Here is a 17342-nt window from a genome sequence, read left to right as displayed (position 1 = left end):
TTTGAAGTTCAGGTAAAATTAGGTTAAATTATCGGAAGTAAGATGTTTTATCCGTATTCTATTTGAAAAGATATATTTTCATCGATTTAAATTTCCTTTACTTTTATAATTTGATCCAAGGTAAATTACCAGGAAGGGTGAGAACCATCAAAGTATGGGCTAAAATCAAGATAGGACCAGCTACAAAACAAGTGTTACGGGATCTAGTTTGGAACCGCTGGAGAGAACAACCAGCTAAAGGAATAACACTCGTTACAACAGTCTATTGGTAAATTATGGATGTTTATTAAAAGGCACTTGGCAATTAGAAAAGTGGACTTCTGCTATTAATGACAAGTCATATGTAACTTCGAACAACATGTCTCCCGTCACGCATCAGACAGAGACTCGGCTCCGTCGGTAATATCAAAACTGAAAAGTGGAGCTCACTTAAAAATTCAAACCTTAAAAATTGATTTACACATGTTGTGATTCCATACTGCGTGTGACGTCACTCATAAATGCAGCAGTTGGTTCACCACGTGTTCAACAGTCTGTGAGTACCTCTGTCTGACAGTAGTAAAAAGAGTAAAGGAAACAGCTGCCGTTGTGCTTTGAACAACTGTTAATGTTGCCCTCTGGGAAAGAGCAACGTTGTTTCCAAGCACATGAGCAAACAACAATATGTTTATACATGATATACACAGGACATGCATATGTTAAAACACACACACATGAAGGCTGAAGGAGAACATTTCACAGAATGTTCATATGGACATTGTGAAACCACAGACACTTTCAAACTCACACACACACTCAGACAGAAACACAATCAGACAGACACACAAACAACACACTCACAAACGCAGACACGCAAACAAACGCAGCTAGAATACACATACATCCACACAATTTGTTATGATGTGTTCCTCAATCCTCGGACGCCAGACCTCCGAGTCGAAAGTCGAAGTCCCAGCTTTCTTGCGGCATTTCTCGAAGGCACACCCCATGTACCACGTTGGTCATTTTAATGTCGATATTAAATGCTCTTACACACTTGATTACATTGCTACTTTATTCCGGTCACCAATTTATACATTGCATGGTTTTGCTGTGCGTGTACAATGTAAAGTTATGTTGTTTGTTTTCGCGCTGGTTTGCTGAAGAGGCTAATGTAGCCAACAATAAACAACCTCACGGAAGTGAGGTCAAAAGCGCAACTCGAGGGCTGGCATCCGAGGATTTCGGGAACACACCATTATACACACATAATCAGACACAGTGCAAAAAAGTATTAGTATTTAGTGTCGTTACCGTCCTGGGGAGTAGTCACATTTCTCAAGTAGCGGTACTTTTAGTAGTATTATCGTGTTACTGCACCTGTTTCAGTACATAAAAAACGTGAGAGAGGCTTCATATATTTGGCCGTAGTTAGAAACAGACTATGAGCATGTCCGCTGAGCTACATTCGTTGAAGCTCTTTAGTGAGCCTAGTCTTCCTTAAAGTACCAAGAAATATCTCCAGTGTCTCAACCATTTACAGGTTTGGTCCAACAATATATTGGCTAAACTCAAAAATATATATATCTATTTATGTATATCTAATTATTGATATATGTATTATATATATGTGTATATATATAAACAGAACAGTGATGTGATCGGGTATTTTTAGATCAAAGTAAAACCTGGATGCAGTGACTATAACCAAGCTCCTTACAATAAGACAGATGTTAATTGTTACGTTAGGACAATGTAATGTAATAGGACTACGTGTGAAAGGCCGGTATAGCTTGTACCGAAGACTCAGTACATAGGTGTGTGTGTTTGTATGCTTGTGTGTTTGTGTGATACTTTAGTTAAAGTATAACTCCCTTTTTAGTTTCCTCTCTCGCTCTCTCTAGCACGCTCGCTCTCTCTCTTTCTTTAGCTCGCTCGCTCTCTCTCTTTCTCTTGCATGCTCGCTCTCTCGCTCCCTCTTGCTTGCTCTTGTTTACTTTCGCTCTCTCGCTCTCTCTCTCTCTCTCTCTCTCTCTCTCTCTCTCTCTCTCTCTCTCTCTCTCTCTCTCTCTACACATTGCTGATGCGCACACTGTGGGGGCTGCTGTTCCTCCCCCCCCGCCCCCTCTCCCCCTTTTCCTTCCCCCTCCCCTTCTCCTCCCCCTTGTAGTCCTCCTCCAGGCGCACCTTCTCGGGGGGCTCCTCCCCTCCTCCCTTGTCGCTGGGGCAACGGGTGTCCCGCTGGAAAAGGGGCGGCGACGAAGCCTTGGCCACCTTGTCGAATATGGCGAAGTCGGCCACGTATTTCCCCGAGGGCGACAGGGAGACAACCGGCGGGAACTCGTAGCCCCACATGATCTCCTCGGGCAGGTAGGAGGTGCGCACCTGGCAGGTGGCGGAGGTGGGCTCCACCGTGGCGCTCAGGATAACCAGCAGCTCAAAGTCGGCCAGCTCCGGCCCTGACCAGCTCACCCCTGGGGGAGAAACGAAACCACAACAAGACGGTGTGCTGTTTGTATGGGGAATGCTTGTGCTCTTTTGTAAGGCAAAGTTGTGGCGGAGGTTGTTTCTGGGGTTGGTGTATGTTTTGTGTAATGACACCTGTTGAGAAGAGTTTGCACAGGATTGTACAATGATGACGGGTTGGCCTCACAGGGATGGGAGGTTGGGGGGGTTGCAATAGGGAAGTGATGAAAGGGATGGACAGTAAATAGGAAAGGGGTTCCCTGAGCCAAATCCTTTTTTTTTCTCTCCCTGTTTCACTTCCTTTCTGGAACACCATACCTTGTAAAACGCATCACAACCCTGTTCTAGCGCACCACAAAGACGCCCAACAAAGGAACATACGCACACACAACAGAGCATGGGGTGAGACCAGGTGACCTGGTGGAGGGGCTTTGCAAACGTTAGAGACCACTGGTTCAGCAGCGTCAGGGTTTAGGCCGGCGCCACACCTGTAGGCGCCCTCCACGGTCCAACCCTTGAGTGGTTGCGTTGTGTCTAGCACGCACTGCTTGTTTTCCACCGCTCTCTGGGGCCCGGCGAAGCACAACAGGTCGAGCAAAGCCTTCACTCTCACACCACCGCCGCCGCCATGGGTTCGATTCCCCACTGGGTATCTCCCGTCGTGCTTAGAATGTATGTTTTCATTTAGCATTGTGCCAGATTTACGAGACACTTTAGGAGGCGAGTGAGGGTCCCAGAAAAGGGTATTCTTGTTCCACATGAATGACTACTTCATCTGCAAATGTAACACTAGGGTATACAACAGAATTACTTCATGTACTCGTAGCTTGGAGAGGCGAACGTTGGACCCATTTGAAGTACACCAAACGAATAGACATGAGCTATGAGCACTTTAAACGTCTGTTACTGCTATCAAAAATGTATGAGTGGAATATTCACTTATATTCTTCAGTGTTCACACACAAGAACACAAGCTAGATTTTTTTTTAAGAATATTTGAGGGGGAGACTCTCTTGTGAACACCAACGTTTCTTTCCGCCAATTCATTCTCAACCATGGCCGAGATAACCACCATTGTGAGTCTTCCCGCGTTGTTGAAGTACCAGAGATGTCGTTTATGGTTCATAATATCATCCGGAGGGGCACACAGGTTTTGGCCTTGATATTATACGTTATATTGTATAGATAGTATAGAGCCCCGGGAGTCCACAAACGGCAACAATCACTTTCTACTCCATGTTGCAGTTCAATCTGGACTTCATGGGGTGAACGCTGATAGCGTGTCATGAAGGATCAAGCGAAATTCGCGGGGAGGGTTAGTGGCGTCAGCATCACGGAAATTTGTGTGAACCAGGTTGTTTGCGCTGCACCGTACATCTATTCGGCCAAAAAAAAATTCCGGTGGAAGATTCGCCTCTGTTCACGTGGTGATATTGACTTTGTATGGATTTCGCACCACGCCTTTTTTTTTAGTGTGAGTGCAATTTTAGTTATCCAAAATGATAGGTTGAGTGGGCGTGTCAGTCTGGCCGTATAGCTGACAAAAAGAAATTACTATATCAAATTAATTGAGAAAATTACTAGTCATGATTTGAATAACCTTATTGTTTACTATGTACATGTGCATGCTACAGACAGAGACGGGTACAGTCCAGAGAGTCGTAAAACCTGTTTACGAGGGAGGTTGGAACACGTTTTGGCATTGGGGTGGATGGCTGCAAACCCGATCGTCATGTTACAAGTTCTCAGAGGGTACTTCACCTCCCAATGTTCAAATGTAGTAGGAACCCTGTGTTTATGTGGGTCCTGGTGCCAGCGACCTTTTTAAGTTTTGGATTTCAAGGCATGATTTAGAGATTTCCTTACAGCAACCGAAAGCCCCAATTTGAAGCCAATTTGAGGAGCCAGCAGGCCTGGTTGCATTGGGCAGAGGTTATCGGATGTAGCAATGGGATCTCTGGTAGCTTAACTTCAGCTGGGAGATCTGTGTTGGCTATAGAAGGGCTTTGTGTGTAGGTAAAGGTGCATAGGTGGTACAGTAGTACAGTAGTAGGAAGAAAAGTAAAAGACAGACAAAAAGCAGACCAAAGCAAAAATGTTTGAAAGGAAAGTTTTGATCCAATCATGGGATCTAGGGAACCGAGTTGAAAATAAAATGAGAAAAGATGAGAAAAAACAAGCGAGTTGAGTTAGATACTAAACAAGGCATAGATAGCCTCCATAGATACCCATTGTTCCCTGCTGGAACTCTACTGCCCACTGACCTACACTAGCTTCCAGTGTACCTTGTGGTTGCTGCCCTTAGACAGAGCTGGCAGCATCCACAGCCCACGCGAACTGTGGGTCACTTTGCATTTGAGCATTTCCATTGGCTCTGCACTGATGAATCAGAACCCAACACTCATGTAAATCATTCTGCATCTGGCATTGGGCCTCGTGCGCATGTTTTCATTATTTTTGTTATTTGTTGTAATTTGTCTTTTTGACTATCCTTTGTTATTTGTCGTCATGATCCCATATCATTAGACATCACTAGACGATCCCTTATCAAGGTTTTCCTTTCTCATTAACCCATGTGAGAGCTAGCTACACTAGAAACTGTTTTGATACCCTTGCGGCCCCCATTTCTCCCCCAAGCGTCCCTGAAAGGAGGGATCCCCCAATCTGCCTTCCCTCCCAAGGATTCTTCCTTGATAGTAAAGGGTGTCTTCCCTTACTCTTTGCAGGGCTAGGGCTAGGGGCGGCCGCCGTACAATGCGTCCTGTGAAGCCCTTTGTGACTGCAGCTGTGATTAAGGGACAACACAAACAAAGTGCACTCGACTTGCGAATTGCTAATACGGTCGCTAAGCGGCGGGGGGAGAGGAAATATCAGTTAGCGATTCGGGAAGATAAGCGGCGGCGGCGGCGGCGATGTGTGTCCGTCAGTGGCGGGTGATGCCCTCCCTGAGGCCGCTCCTCGCGGCTGTAACAGGATCCGCGCTGAATGTCTGTCTGCCCCGAGCGCGGAGACTGAGCGCCATTGTGCTCCGATGATGTGTCTCTGGCAAGCTCCGCCACGCGCACACACACACACACACACACAAGAGTGTACACACACCGAGACACGCATGGGACGCATACTTTACACATGCATACACACGTTACTTGCATGCAATACATGCTTATGTACAAACATGCGTAAGGGGGCATACATGCATTATACATTGAGATCCAGTATAAGGAATGGGCCGCTGGCTTGTACCTTTGCTGGCCCAGGGGCGCAGGGGGCTGGTGTGGTCGATGACGTGGTAGAAGGTGAGAGGGATGATGAGGAAGGGGCTGTCGCTGGACGTGTCCACCTGGAAGGGGACGTTCTGCTGGTCCAGACGCACCGTCTCGCCCTCCTTGGTCAGCGACGTCTGGAGCAGCTTCCCCGTCACCTGGGGGGGGGGGGGGGGGGGGGGGGGGGGGGGGGGGGGGGGGATATACGTTTATGTATAAAGCGAGGGGTTTGATGCTGGGTTCGATCAGAGGGCGTCTCAACGCCCTCTGAGGTTCTGGAAGCACAAGCGCTAGAATCCAACCATAGGGAAAAGCGTGGAACAACCGTTTACACAGTTATGGGTCTGATTGGTCTTTGGTCTTAATCAGGTGGCACCAGTGGGTTCTGAACAGGAACAGCGTTTGCGGTGAGCCATGTTTAGGGCTGAGCAGAGATGGTTCACGAAGGCATATGCTGTATGCAAAGTCACATGCAAATACAATTGCACACATGCATACACACACACGTATACAATCACATATGATGAACCAAAACAAGCGCACGCACTCACACATACACACACAAGCACATGCACACACACACACACATGCAACAAAAGTGCGCGCACACACAAACATGCAAGAAAAGTGCACACAATCAAACATGCAAGTAAAGGACACACACATAAACACACACACACACACACACACACACACACACACACACACACACACACACACACACACACACACACACACACGTGGTGCAGACCCATCAGAGAGGCGTTCTGCCTACCTGGCAGCCCAGCAGCAAGCTCTTGCGCATGTTGGCCACTCTGATCATGAGGCAGGGCCGGCCCTGGTAGTTGGACACCAGCGCGTACTGACTGAACTTCACCGTCTCGCCCCTCTTCTTTGGCCTGGCCACCTACAGGCGGAGCAGGGAGGTGCATGTATCGATTGAGATAACAGACAGAACAACAAAGGGCATTGTCTGACTATGTTCAGCGTAAACGATAGTGAGAGGGTTTGGGTCGCTTTGAGATTGCATGATTTGCCTCATTGAGAAGCATCCATAGTTTATGATTTTGATGGATTTTTATACATCAAAATATATATTTTTTTATCAATGATACAATTAAAGCGAAGTGTGTAACCTTTCAACTAGCTCGAAGCTTTAAATTAACTGGATATATCTGTAGTCAATGCTGATGGATAGTGAATTACATTTTTTTCTTCCTATTACTGTTATTTTCGGATAAATTCTACCAATACAAAAAGGCTGGCCAGCCCGTATCTCTCCCTACGCCCAAAAAACCCTCCCGCTCACGCCCCCCGGCCCGCCGAACTACGCTATCCCGCAGCACACAGTCGGCGCACTCTAGTCTGAGTGGACCAGAGACCTGTTCTGATAGCGACCCTAGTCAGCGCGAGTGGCTCCATCTTACACATTTGCGACTTTAGTCGATATAGTTGCATTTATGCATCGAACAAACTGCCGGTTTCGGACCTTTGCGAGGAAGGTGCCGGTGATGAAGATCTCCATCACCATGGTGATGACCAGCTGGACGATAAGGAGGATGATGGCGTGGGGACACTCCTCCGTGATGCAGCGGAAGCCGTAGCCGATGGTGGTCTGGGACTCCAGGGAGAAGAGGAAGGCTCCTGTCAGAGTCCTCATCTCCATCACGCAGGGCGTGTGGTTGGACGGCAGGGGGTCGAACTCTGGAACACACACAAACAGAAAAACGCAATTGATTATATTAGGATGAGAAACCAAAGTGCAGAGTGGTCCCCGTTCTGAGTGCGAGCGGCACGGTGCCGGGGGTTTGGGTGGGGGGGGGGGACACGGGAGCCTTTGTCAGGCCTGAATGGTTTGGAAGCGTTATGGACCATTTCTCAGACCCGAGGAGGATGTGAGGAGAGGGAAACAATGGCTGTCTGAGAAGTGTCTGTTGACGTGAGGACGGGGTCGGAACCGGGCCGCACGCTCCGTTCCCTGTTCCCTGTGGAGAACGGACCTCGATCGCGGGGATGCTAGACACGGGGGGGAGCGTTCCAACGCGAGGGGGGGACGTGGTGATGTGGGGATTTCGTGTGACCCAAGGGTGACATAGTTAAGAGTTTAAGGGTGAAGAGTGTAGAGGTTGGTAGGGCGGGGTAATTTAATTACTGTGGGAAAGGACTTTGACGTGCAATGGCCAGACTCTTTACTCCCTTGTCACATTTTCTACTACAATGCATCGTTATGATATTGCGTGAATCTCTCTTGTCGGCCTGTCCCTGAGGTTGATCGTAACACGTTTGACATGAAGTTACGGTTGAAATTTAGCTCTAAACATTGCATGTCATTTGTCCCTTGTGTTTGGACTGTCTCTGGGCAGCACTTCATTGGTCTCTCTCTGTGTATGTGTCTCTCTCTGTCTCTCTTTCTGTCTCGCTCTTTCTCTCTCTCTCGTTCTTTGTCTCTGTCTCTCTGTTTCTCCATATCTGTCTCTCTTTGTCTCGCTGTCTCTCTGTCTCTCCCTCTCTGTCTCTCCCTCTCTGTCTCCCTGTCTCTGTCTCTCTGTCTCTGTGCGTGTCTCTCCCCCCCCTCTCTCTCTGTGTCTGTCTCTCACCCAGCAGGTCGCCGTGCACCAGGGCCACCAGGTACCAGAGCAGGCCGAACAGGAACCAGGTGCCGGCGAAGGTGGCGGAGAACAGGAAGAGCTTGTAGCGCCACTGCATGTCCAGGAAGGTGGTCCAGAGGTCGCGCAAGTACAGGGCGCTGCGGCCGCTCACGTGCTCAATCAGGACATTGCTGCGGCCGTCCTTGGAGAGCACGCGCCGCCGCCTGCGGAGGGCCCCTGCACTGTTGGCCCCCGTGCTGTTGGTCTCGGCTCCCGGCCCCGAGGGGCCCAGAAGGGGCTTGGTGACGTCGGTCTGCGTCGTGGAGTGGCAGAGCTTCTGGGGGGAGGAGTCCTCGGAGGAGGGGGGCGTGACCGAGGTCATGGCCGGACCTGGGATGGGGGGGGAGGGATTTAGAGAGGGAGTGGGGAAGGAAGCAAATTACAGGTAAGGGAGGGGGGGGGGCAGTGTGATGGGACGATGGACGGATTAAATTGAGGGTCGGTTCATGCAAGAGGGGGTCGTAATGGGGCCGAGGGAATGTAGGCAGAGCGCCAAAGGAAGAAGCATTGAATGAAATAAAAACAGGGAAAAGACAGCGGGGAACATTCGGGAGCACAAGGAGAAAAGCTAAGCAGGGATTATAAACTTGACCAACCAAGGCACATTTTCTCAGCCGGTACCGAGGCAATGTTGAAGCCCTCACCATTGAAGCCCCCACCACGAGCGGTGGTCCTTTTTCAAAGTGAAAGCCCTCTTTCAGTCCCTTTTTCAAAGTTAAGGCCCCCTCTCCGCTTGATTCTGCAGCTGCCCTTGCACTTTCCCGACAGCACATCACAAGTCCGATGCACATGACAGCTGCTGAATTGAGATGAGGACACACTACACTTCAAACCACACGAGAAAGAGTCTTTCATTAGGATGAATCTCAATGGCTGTCCGTTTCAAAACTCATCCATCCAAAATATTACCATGTGCAACATTGCAGATAAGGAATAATATAAGGAAAAATACCCGATAATAAATCAAAGGAATTATCAGCTCTTCAAACGACCAGAGATAACATCCACACTATATACCCGGACCCTGATTAAAAAATGATGTTGACACTAGAATATCGTACATTAACTGAATCATCTCATCCAGAGTCAAAGACCTATAGAAATACCCCTAGTAAACATCTATTACGCAACCTTTCATCGCCTAATATAATGTCACAGTAGCAAACCAGTGGTGTGACTGAAGGCCCTTGAGAAAGACATCTTGTGTGTACCTGCTCCTTAGTGACCTGTATCTGAATTCAAGGGGGGTCTCCGTGGATGAATGCGTCTGCTGGAATGACTGATTGGTGGCTGTGCTGTAATGGAATGGGCCAAGAGGGTGAATGTGTTTGATCAAGAACTGCGCCCCCCATCGCAATGGATACCATTTGTCATTGTGGGGCAGTGGCAAGTTTTGTTTGTTTGTTTGTTTGTTTGTTTGTGTTGTCGTTAGCTGTAAAGCTCCATAGAGTAAAAACAGAAGCCCCAGAGAGCTGTTTGGAACGCGATCTTATTTGCTTCAATGTGTCTGTCTCTCATTCTCGCTCTCTGTCTCTCGCTTGTTCTCTCCCCAGTTTCTGTGTGCTCACTTACTTACCCCCCCCCACCTTCTTACTGGAGCTTCCACTGGTTTATATGAATAGGGATCTGTGTTGACGTGTGTGCGCTCTGAATGCTGAAGATGTGGGCGGGGCCAAGAGCGGGCACGCATGATTGGGCCGTTTACACATCCACTGTTGAACCCTGAACCCCTCGCGGGAGTCTCCGCCTACAGTACTCACTCACACACACACACACACACACACACACACACACACACACACACACACACACACACACACACACACACACACATACACACGTGCATGCAGTGTGTATGTGTGCAGTGTGTATGTGTATACATACACACCACACCATAGGCCATACAGTATGGAACTTGTCCGCTAATTGTTAGAAACATGATTCATCAAACCCAAAGTGTACATCTTCATTGTGGCGTCTGGACAGCGCATGTGATACGGGTTCATTGATGCAGGACAATGTTTTTGGAAGGGGCTGCTACCCACTCACAAACCTTTTGAACTTGTAAACTTTTTCGACTTCGGCGACTCGTGTGAGTCAAGGTTAGTGTCTTCCTTCTCCGCCACCGGCCATCTCTCTCTCGCTCTCTCTCTCCTTCCCTCTGTCCCGTGTGCACAAATATCCTTTGTTTCCGGGAGATGAAAGGGACAAAAGCCACCATTGAAAAAGACGACTGAGTGAGCGAGCGAGTGAGTGAGAGAGCAGGAGAGGGAGGCAGAAGGGTGGGCTGACAGTGTGGCGTTGACAGAGCCACAGAATGAGCCAGGGAGCGGGAGGAATTGAGAAAGAGGAGAATCGGCCCGGGAAGTCCAAAAAAGAAGTGTGTTGAGTGCACGTGGGGATGCGCACACGTGGATTTGTGTCTGTGTGTGGGGGGGTTTGTGTATGTGTGTGTGTGTGTGTGTGTGTGTGTGTGTGTGTGTATGTGTGTGTGTGTGTGTGTGTGTGTGTGTGTGTGTGTGTGTGTGTGTGTGTGTGTAGAGGCATGCGATGCTTGGCATTGAGATGCATTGGTGTGTGTGTGCAAGCAAAAAAAAAAGAAAAGGGGCACAAAAAGAGAGAGAGGAAGGGAGGAAGGAACAGGGTGGGAGAAAGAAAGAGGGGGAGAAAAGAGAAAGGAGATCCAAGAATGTTGAAGGATTAGAGGAGGAGAAGGATGGAGGTGCCTGAAAGGGAAAGGAGGGTGTGTGTGTGGGGGGGTGATGTTGGTGACGAGAGACTGTGCAGGGTGGCTGGGTGGAAGTGGAAGAATCTGCACCGGTGACAAAGGCTGGGTCATTGGTATTCCTGAGGAGGGTCCATCATCTATGCACAAGCAATGCAGTGCAGCGGCAGCCCCCCCCCCCCCCCCCCCCCCCCCTACTCCTCTCTCTCTCTCTCTGCTCCACGGAGGCCCTGCAAAAACAACCCGGACCTCCCCAGCTCCTAAAAAGGGGACCCCCCCTAAGTTGGCCTCCACACAGGGCCCCCTCACACCCTGACTGTCTATGAAGTGCCATTCAACACGCATGATCTCCTTCATCGCTAAGAAAACAATCCTGACCGCTATCACCTGTTTCCATTTGGATGCCGGTGTTTTTATCTCTTCTCTGCGCCTTGGTTACAGCCAGTCGGAGGTTAAAGGAGGATGTTCTGAAATGACTGAGGGTTTAGCCGTGGTGGCATGTTAGTCTGGAGGAGCTGGCTCTGAATCCCCTCAGGGTTTGTTCTGATGGGCCTGCTGTGTGTTTGGAAGTATATGTGGCAATAAAAAACAGAAGTACTGAGAAGAGCAGGGCAGGCAGACTACGGAGAAGCTCTGGTTTGGTTTGCATTGGGTGTAAATTCAAAGATGAGCCAAAAAGGGAATTGAAACCCGTTTGACTGTGCCAAAGTCGGCAGCAAATATGGAGAGCATTTACCCAAAACGCCACAAGGTTCTCACTTTTAGATGAGGGGCGCTGTATAAGAGGAAACATCATGTGTGATGAGATATGTGAAACTAAAAGAAGTGACTGCAAGAGAGCAGTAGAAGGCTGAGTCTAAGCAATAGTCTTCAACTCCCTGTAACTTTGTTCCTTTAGATAGAGTTGCATAACTTCAACAACTTACACCAAATACAACAGTTATCTATAGTAGGATGAACAAATGAATACAAGCAGGATTTCGAAAGTATTCCAAACAAGAGTATATTGAGGATAGGAAGATATTTATTGTGTATGCATAAAATATGCATATGACTGCTTCTCTCTAGCCATGAATTAATCCACATAAGAGGCTGGGATCTGTCCACACCACAGCTGAATCTGTATTCCACCAAAAAACACACAATAACATTCATCCATCCACAGAGGCTACGTTACGGAGACATCTGTCCCCCACCCCCCCGCTCTCTCAAACTCAAATCTATGAGTCCAAACACATCCTCCTGGTACAAATGTGTTAGTGTTGTGGATGTGATAGTGATTACTTTATTTTGACTTGATGTAGACTCAAACTTTCACAACAAGAGATCCATTGACGTAATATAGTCTAGAAAGGTCATATATAGAGGAAGAAATGTGATATAGCTTCAGATTTGTAATATACATTCAGATTTATAACATAGATTATTCAGATGTATGTGCAATTTGGATTCAGCTATGTACTGAACTGGAGTCAGATATGTAATATATATAAGTTTGATGTGCTAGATAGGTAATATAGATTCATAAATGTGCTTACTAAATAAAAGGGTATATATATTCAGATATGTACTCTACTAGATAGATGGTATATAGATTCAGATATGCAATATAGATGAATATGTTTACTAGAGTCAGGTACTGTCTGTAGTAGAGGAGGAGGAGTAGGGAAGCCAATTTTAGTAGTCAGTGATAGGTAAATGTCTATAAAATACACTATAAAGAGTAAACCAATCAACTATTCCTGACATGGTTTGGCCATTCTGAAGCATTCAGGAACCTAATGTATATGAATTGTAAATAGATCATTCATAGTTTATGTTCTGTGTGATAGTTCCCATCTTATCTTTCGCTTCTACAACACATTTTAATCATTCTCCTTTTTAAACTTTGTCTTGGTTACCCACTAGACTATAAATTGGACTCATTGTGCTTTTTTGATTTACTCTTACTCATCTATTTATCTTCTGCACCAGAGGATGTTTCCCTGCTGACCTCTTGCTGTTTCCAACGCGGTCAGATGTCTGTCTCCATTAGAGTACAGTTTAGTCTTCCATCCAGAAAAGGTGGGAGCCATTCTGAAACAAACTGTGTGCCCACCTCTACAGTTTCCACTTCCTCCCCCTGTGATTCATGGCTGTCGTCTGGGCCATGGAGCCCAGCTGTTTGCCACTATGTGCTGTCATTTAAGAGCGCCGTCTTCCTTCGTGGTCCAATAGTCTTTAACGGGGGGCTAATGGTTAGCTATTCTCCTCCACCGCAAATCAGGTCTGATGTGTTATTGAGGGCGTTTGTGTTATGAGGTGGCGGACAAAGAGAGTTTCTTAATGAACAGGAAGAGCAGTGAGGATTCCATCGCCATGGAGATAACGAGGATGCTTAACGACGACTACTGTTCCTCTTTTTAATGCTACTACTGCTACTTTTACCACTTCTACTACTACTACAACTACTTTTAGCACTTATACTACTACTGCTACTTTTACCACTTATACTACTACTACAACTACTTTTAGCACTTATACTACTACTACTGCTACTTTTACCACTTATACTACTACTACAACTCCTTTTACCACTTCTACTACCACTACTGCGACTTTTACCACTTCTACTACTACTACTGCGAATTTTACCACTTACTACTACTGCTACTAGGACTGTTACTATAACTACTTCTGATAGGCCTTCCACTACTAATTGTAAACATAATAATCATCATTTTTATGATAAATATAAAATGTGAAATATTAAAATATATACATGAATGTATTAATAGCATATTCACAAATAATACATTAAAGAAAATAATTCTAATTTAACTTCTTTGTAACTGCTACCCAACAGTCACTTCTAGGATCAAATGAAATGTGTTTGCTCCTACATTTTCTGCCATTGTACAAGGTAATGAAGGGTCGTTACTTGGCTGAGCCAGCCCATTGAAATATTATATCCCACCCAAAAGCATGTGTTTTAGGCCTATCCCTGTCATACATTTGCCTGTGATACAGCTGGAGTTTGTATTAGTATTTACAGTCTACTAGACCTATGTGTGTGGCCTTATCATGAACTCTCTATTTTGTATGAATTTATTCAGCCTGAATTTGACTTTTAAGATTTTGAATAATTACATGCTTCATTAAACTTGCTCCACAATTACTAAGATGACATCACAGCCTTGAATAGCCTAATTAAACACAAACATCGCCTTTATAGCTATAGGGCAGCTGAAGTGACCTATAAGGCCTGTACATGTGCACCTGCACCTCGGCCCTAATATTCACTGTCAACAAACGGTGCAATGACAAGTCCCCGACTGCATGTATGCAACTTACCGGAAAAGGCTGCGTCGTGTCCGATTCGGTTTCCCAACCGTTAAATGATATTACCGTCCCGTGGGCATGAATAACATTCGTTCAAACAAATAATAATACAAATAAAAAAGTTTAGCGAGTAAAAAAAAGTTTGGATTATTTTTGTACTTTAGGCCTATATGCCCCCCAGTCTACTCTTAACGTTTTGTTTACATCAGCCTGTCATCAGAATATGAATGGCACTAAAACCATGTTTTTTTTTTCTTTTCCCTATTCTAAAATGACCCTCACATCATCCGGTGCCGCGTGGTAGCCTGTCGGTACCGGGTCCGCGGAGATGTCACTCGAGACGTTAAGGCCTGCTCTTCATCATGTCATCGACCAATATCACCGCTCGCATCTCGAGTTGTTAGAATCGCTGGGGTTCCGAGAGGGGGGATTTAAGAAACGTCTTTCCCCGTGTCCACTCTCTCTCTCTCTCTCTCTCTCTCTCTCTCTCTCTCTCTCTCTCTCTCTCTCTCTCTCTCTCTCTCTCTCTCTCTCTCTCTCTCTCTCTCTCTCTCTATTTCTCCTCTCTCTCCTTCGTGGCCCCCCCGTCTTTCCATAAAAAAAAACTAAAAAAGCATTCACTCTGTCTGTTGAACGACATTTTTAATTCATTAATTCAGCTCTCCTCCCAGCTGCTCCCCTCCCACCCTCGTGTAGTGCATCTCTCTCACACACACACTCTCTCTCTCTCTCTCTCTCTCTCTCTCTCTCTCTCTCTCTCTCTCTCTCTCTCTCTCTCTCTCTCTCTCTCTCTCCCTCTCGCACACACACACACACACACACACACACACACACACACACACACACACACACACACACACACACAGACGCGCTCGCTCTCTCTCTCTCTCTCTCTCTCTCTCTCTCTCTCTCTCTCTCTCTCTCTCTCTCTCTCTCTCTCTCTCTCTCTCTCTCTCTCTCTCTCTCCCACTCTCTCGACTGTGACTGTACACGTCCATAAATGGACGCCTTGTTGTGAAGACTTCTCCACTGTGTTATCCCTTTGTCAACTTTCTCATGTAAATTCGGCGATGGTTAAGATACAAGCCTGGAAGTTATTTCACTGCAACAGAGGTATTTACAAACCGGCCAACAGACGCAGCTATTGTGCACTTGCCCCCTCCTTACAATTCTGCGTCGGCCAAGAGTTGGCCGCGGGTCTCCGATTGAACGGTGTCGTCGGCTCCTTTTCTCTGAGGTACCGCCATGGCCGCCCGCATGTGTGTGTACATGTGCTACGAACCGCTATACACACATGCCTACAGTGTAGTCTGACCTCACATGGTCGCGGTGAACCATAGTTTTAGACAACATAAGCATTATTAAGTCCGGGAGAGTTGCTAGGGGGTTTCAGAATGCTGTTAACATCCTTACCCCATAATTTGTGTTATTGCCTTTTTTTTTTTTTTACGAAAGGAAACGAGATGAAAAGAAACACGTATGGCCTCTGCGTTCAAAGGCTGCCACCCGTGAAGTTTGTTGTGGCGGGAGTTAAATTTACAGCATGCGTGATCGCGATGAATCTCTGCGAGAGGACAAGTGGCACAATAAACCCGGGCTGGCGCGAAACGATGCTGGCCCAAGTTCACACGCGCATCAATCTCGTGACCCCTCCCACCCGCCAGCGCGTGTTGTTTCTCTTTAGGAATCCACTAGCGGCCCTGTTGAGTTCGGGGTCCCTGGCCCAACACTGAGAAAGAGGGGCCCTAGGGAGGGTTGGTTTATCAGTGTTTATAATCCTTGGCTTGGCCTTCGAGATCGGTCCACGTGCGCTCGGCATCACTGCGTGTTTAGAACTTCTTTATTCGCTATTATCTATGAGCTCTGATAGATGATAATGTTTTGCTTGCATTTTGTGTGACATTGTTGTTTCTTCTTTACTTCCTATGATACTTCCTTAATAACGGAGTCTAAATGGAGTGTGGGCTAAGTTGGACTCCCTCGGGCAGTAGTTGCCAAAAAACGTATTCAACCGACCCTCAATGATAAGATCAGCCTAACCACTAAAATACTATAATGTAGCCTAATGAATAATTGACTCTTACTCTTATTCAACTAAGCCTATCGTTAGTGTTTATCAGTTAACTGCAAACTAACAAAAACATCAAGGTTTTATCCATAAGTCTTTCTGATGTTACAACCTCAGAACATTTGTGCAATTTGCTTTTAAGATTTAAACTGTAATTTATTGTATTTAATGTTGTTAGGTATCACTGAATGTTACACGAAAAAGTAGGCAAGCCTACTATTTCAGCGGTTTGCTATTGATTCTCATTTCCCCAATAATGCATTGCATTTCGTCACGTTGGGGAGACACAGACCAAAGCCGCATTGAGACCCTTGAGGGTAGAGACTATAAGAGAGTGTTCAGCACATTATACAGATACATAGATAAATACATAGATATTATGTATAGTTAGTATATGCTACACGGAGCTTAGATTGGGCCCAGAAAATCAAGCCCGACCCGGCCCGAGCCCGTGCACGTTCTGTCTGAGCCCGGCCCGACCCGACACATTAACTGTAATTATGAGCCCGAGCCCAATTTCAACACGACATTTTTTTTAATACATATGTAACTTTGTACACATTTGTTACTAGGCCTACTCTGCTAAATATGTAAGGGATAATGTATAGAACGCCGGTCATTATCGGGAAAATAAGCCCCGACAGGGCGAACAGGATACACTGACGCGCAGTGAAGGTGTCTTGCTTCGCTCCGAAGGGGCTTATTTTCGATAATGACCGGCGACGTTCTATTCATTATCCAGCAGATTCCCGCTTGTTATACGGCTACTTGCCAAAACGATGTGTGTGTGTGTGTGTGTGTGTGTGTGTGTGTGTGTGTGTGTGTGTGTGTGTGTGTGTGTGTGTGTGTGTGTGTGTGTGTGTGTGTGTGTG

At 46.6% G+C, this 17342-nt stretch overlaps 1 protein-coding gene across 1 annotated transcript; it reads right to left on the bottom strand.

Annotated features, from left to right (window-relative positions):
• Positions 1-268: 268 nt before the first annotated feature.
• LOC130369926 (ATP-sensitive inward rectifier potassium channel 10-like) lies at positions 269-14846 on the bottom strand. Its single transcript, XM_056575541.1, has 6 exons — positions 14415-14846; positions 8306-8686; positions 7198-7412; positions 6484-6615; positions 5689-5866; positions 269-2453 (listed from the first exon to the last, which is right to left on the bottom strand). The coding sequence occupies exons 2-6, from the start codon at positions 8676-8678 to the stop codon at positions 2050-2052; spliced, it is 1302 nt and encodes a 433-aa protein (XP_056431516.1). The 5' UTR covers positions 8679-8686; positions 14415-14846; the 3' UTR covers positions 269-2049.
• Positions 14847-17342: the final 2496 nt, after the last annotated feature.

This window comes from Gadus chalcogrammus, chromosome 17 (assembly GCF_026213295.1).
Source record: "Gadus chalcogrammus isolate NIFS_2021 chromosome 17, NIFS_Gcha_1.0, whole genome shotgun sequence".
Taxonomy (NCBI): Eukaryota; Metazoa; Chordata; class Actinopteri; order Gadiformes; family Gadidae; genus Gadus; species Gadus chalcogrammus.
The sequence above is the reverse complement of the archived record's forward strand: the minus strand, read 5'-3'. Positions and strand labels throughout refer to the sequence as shown.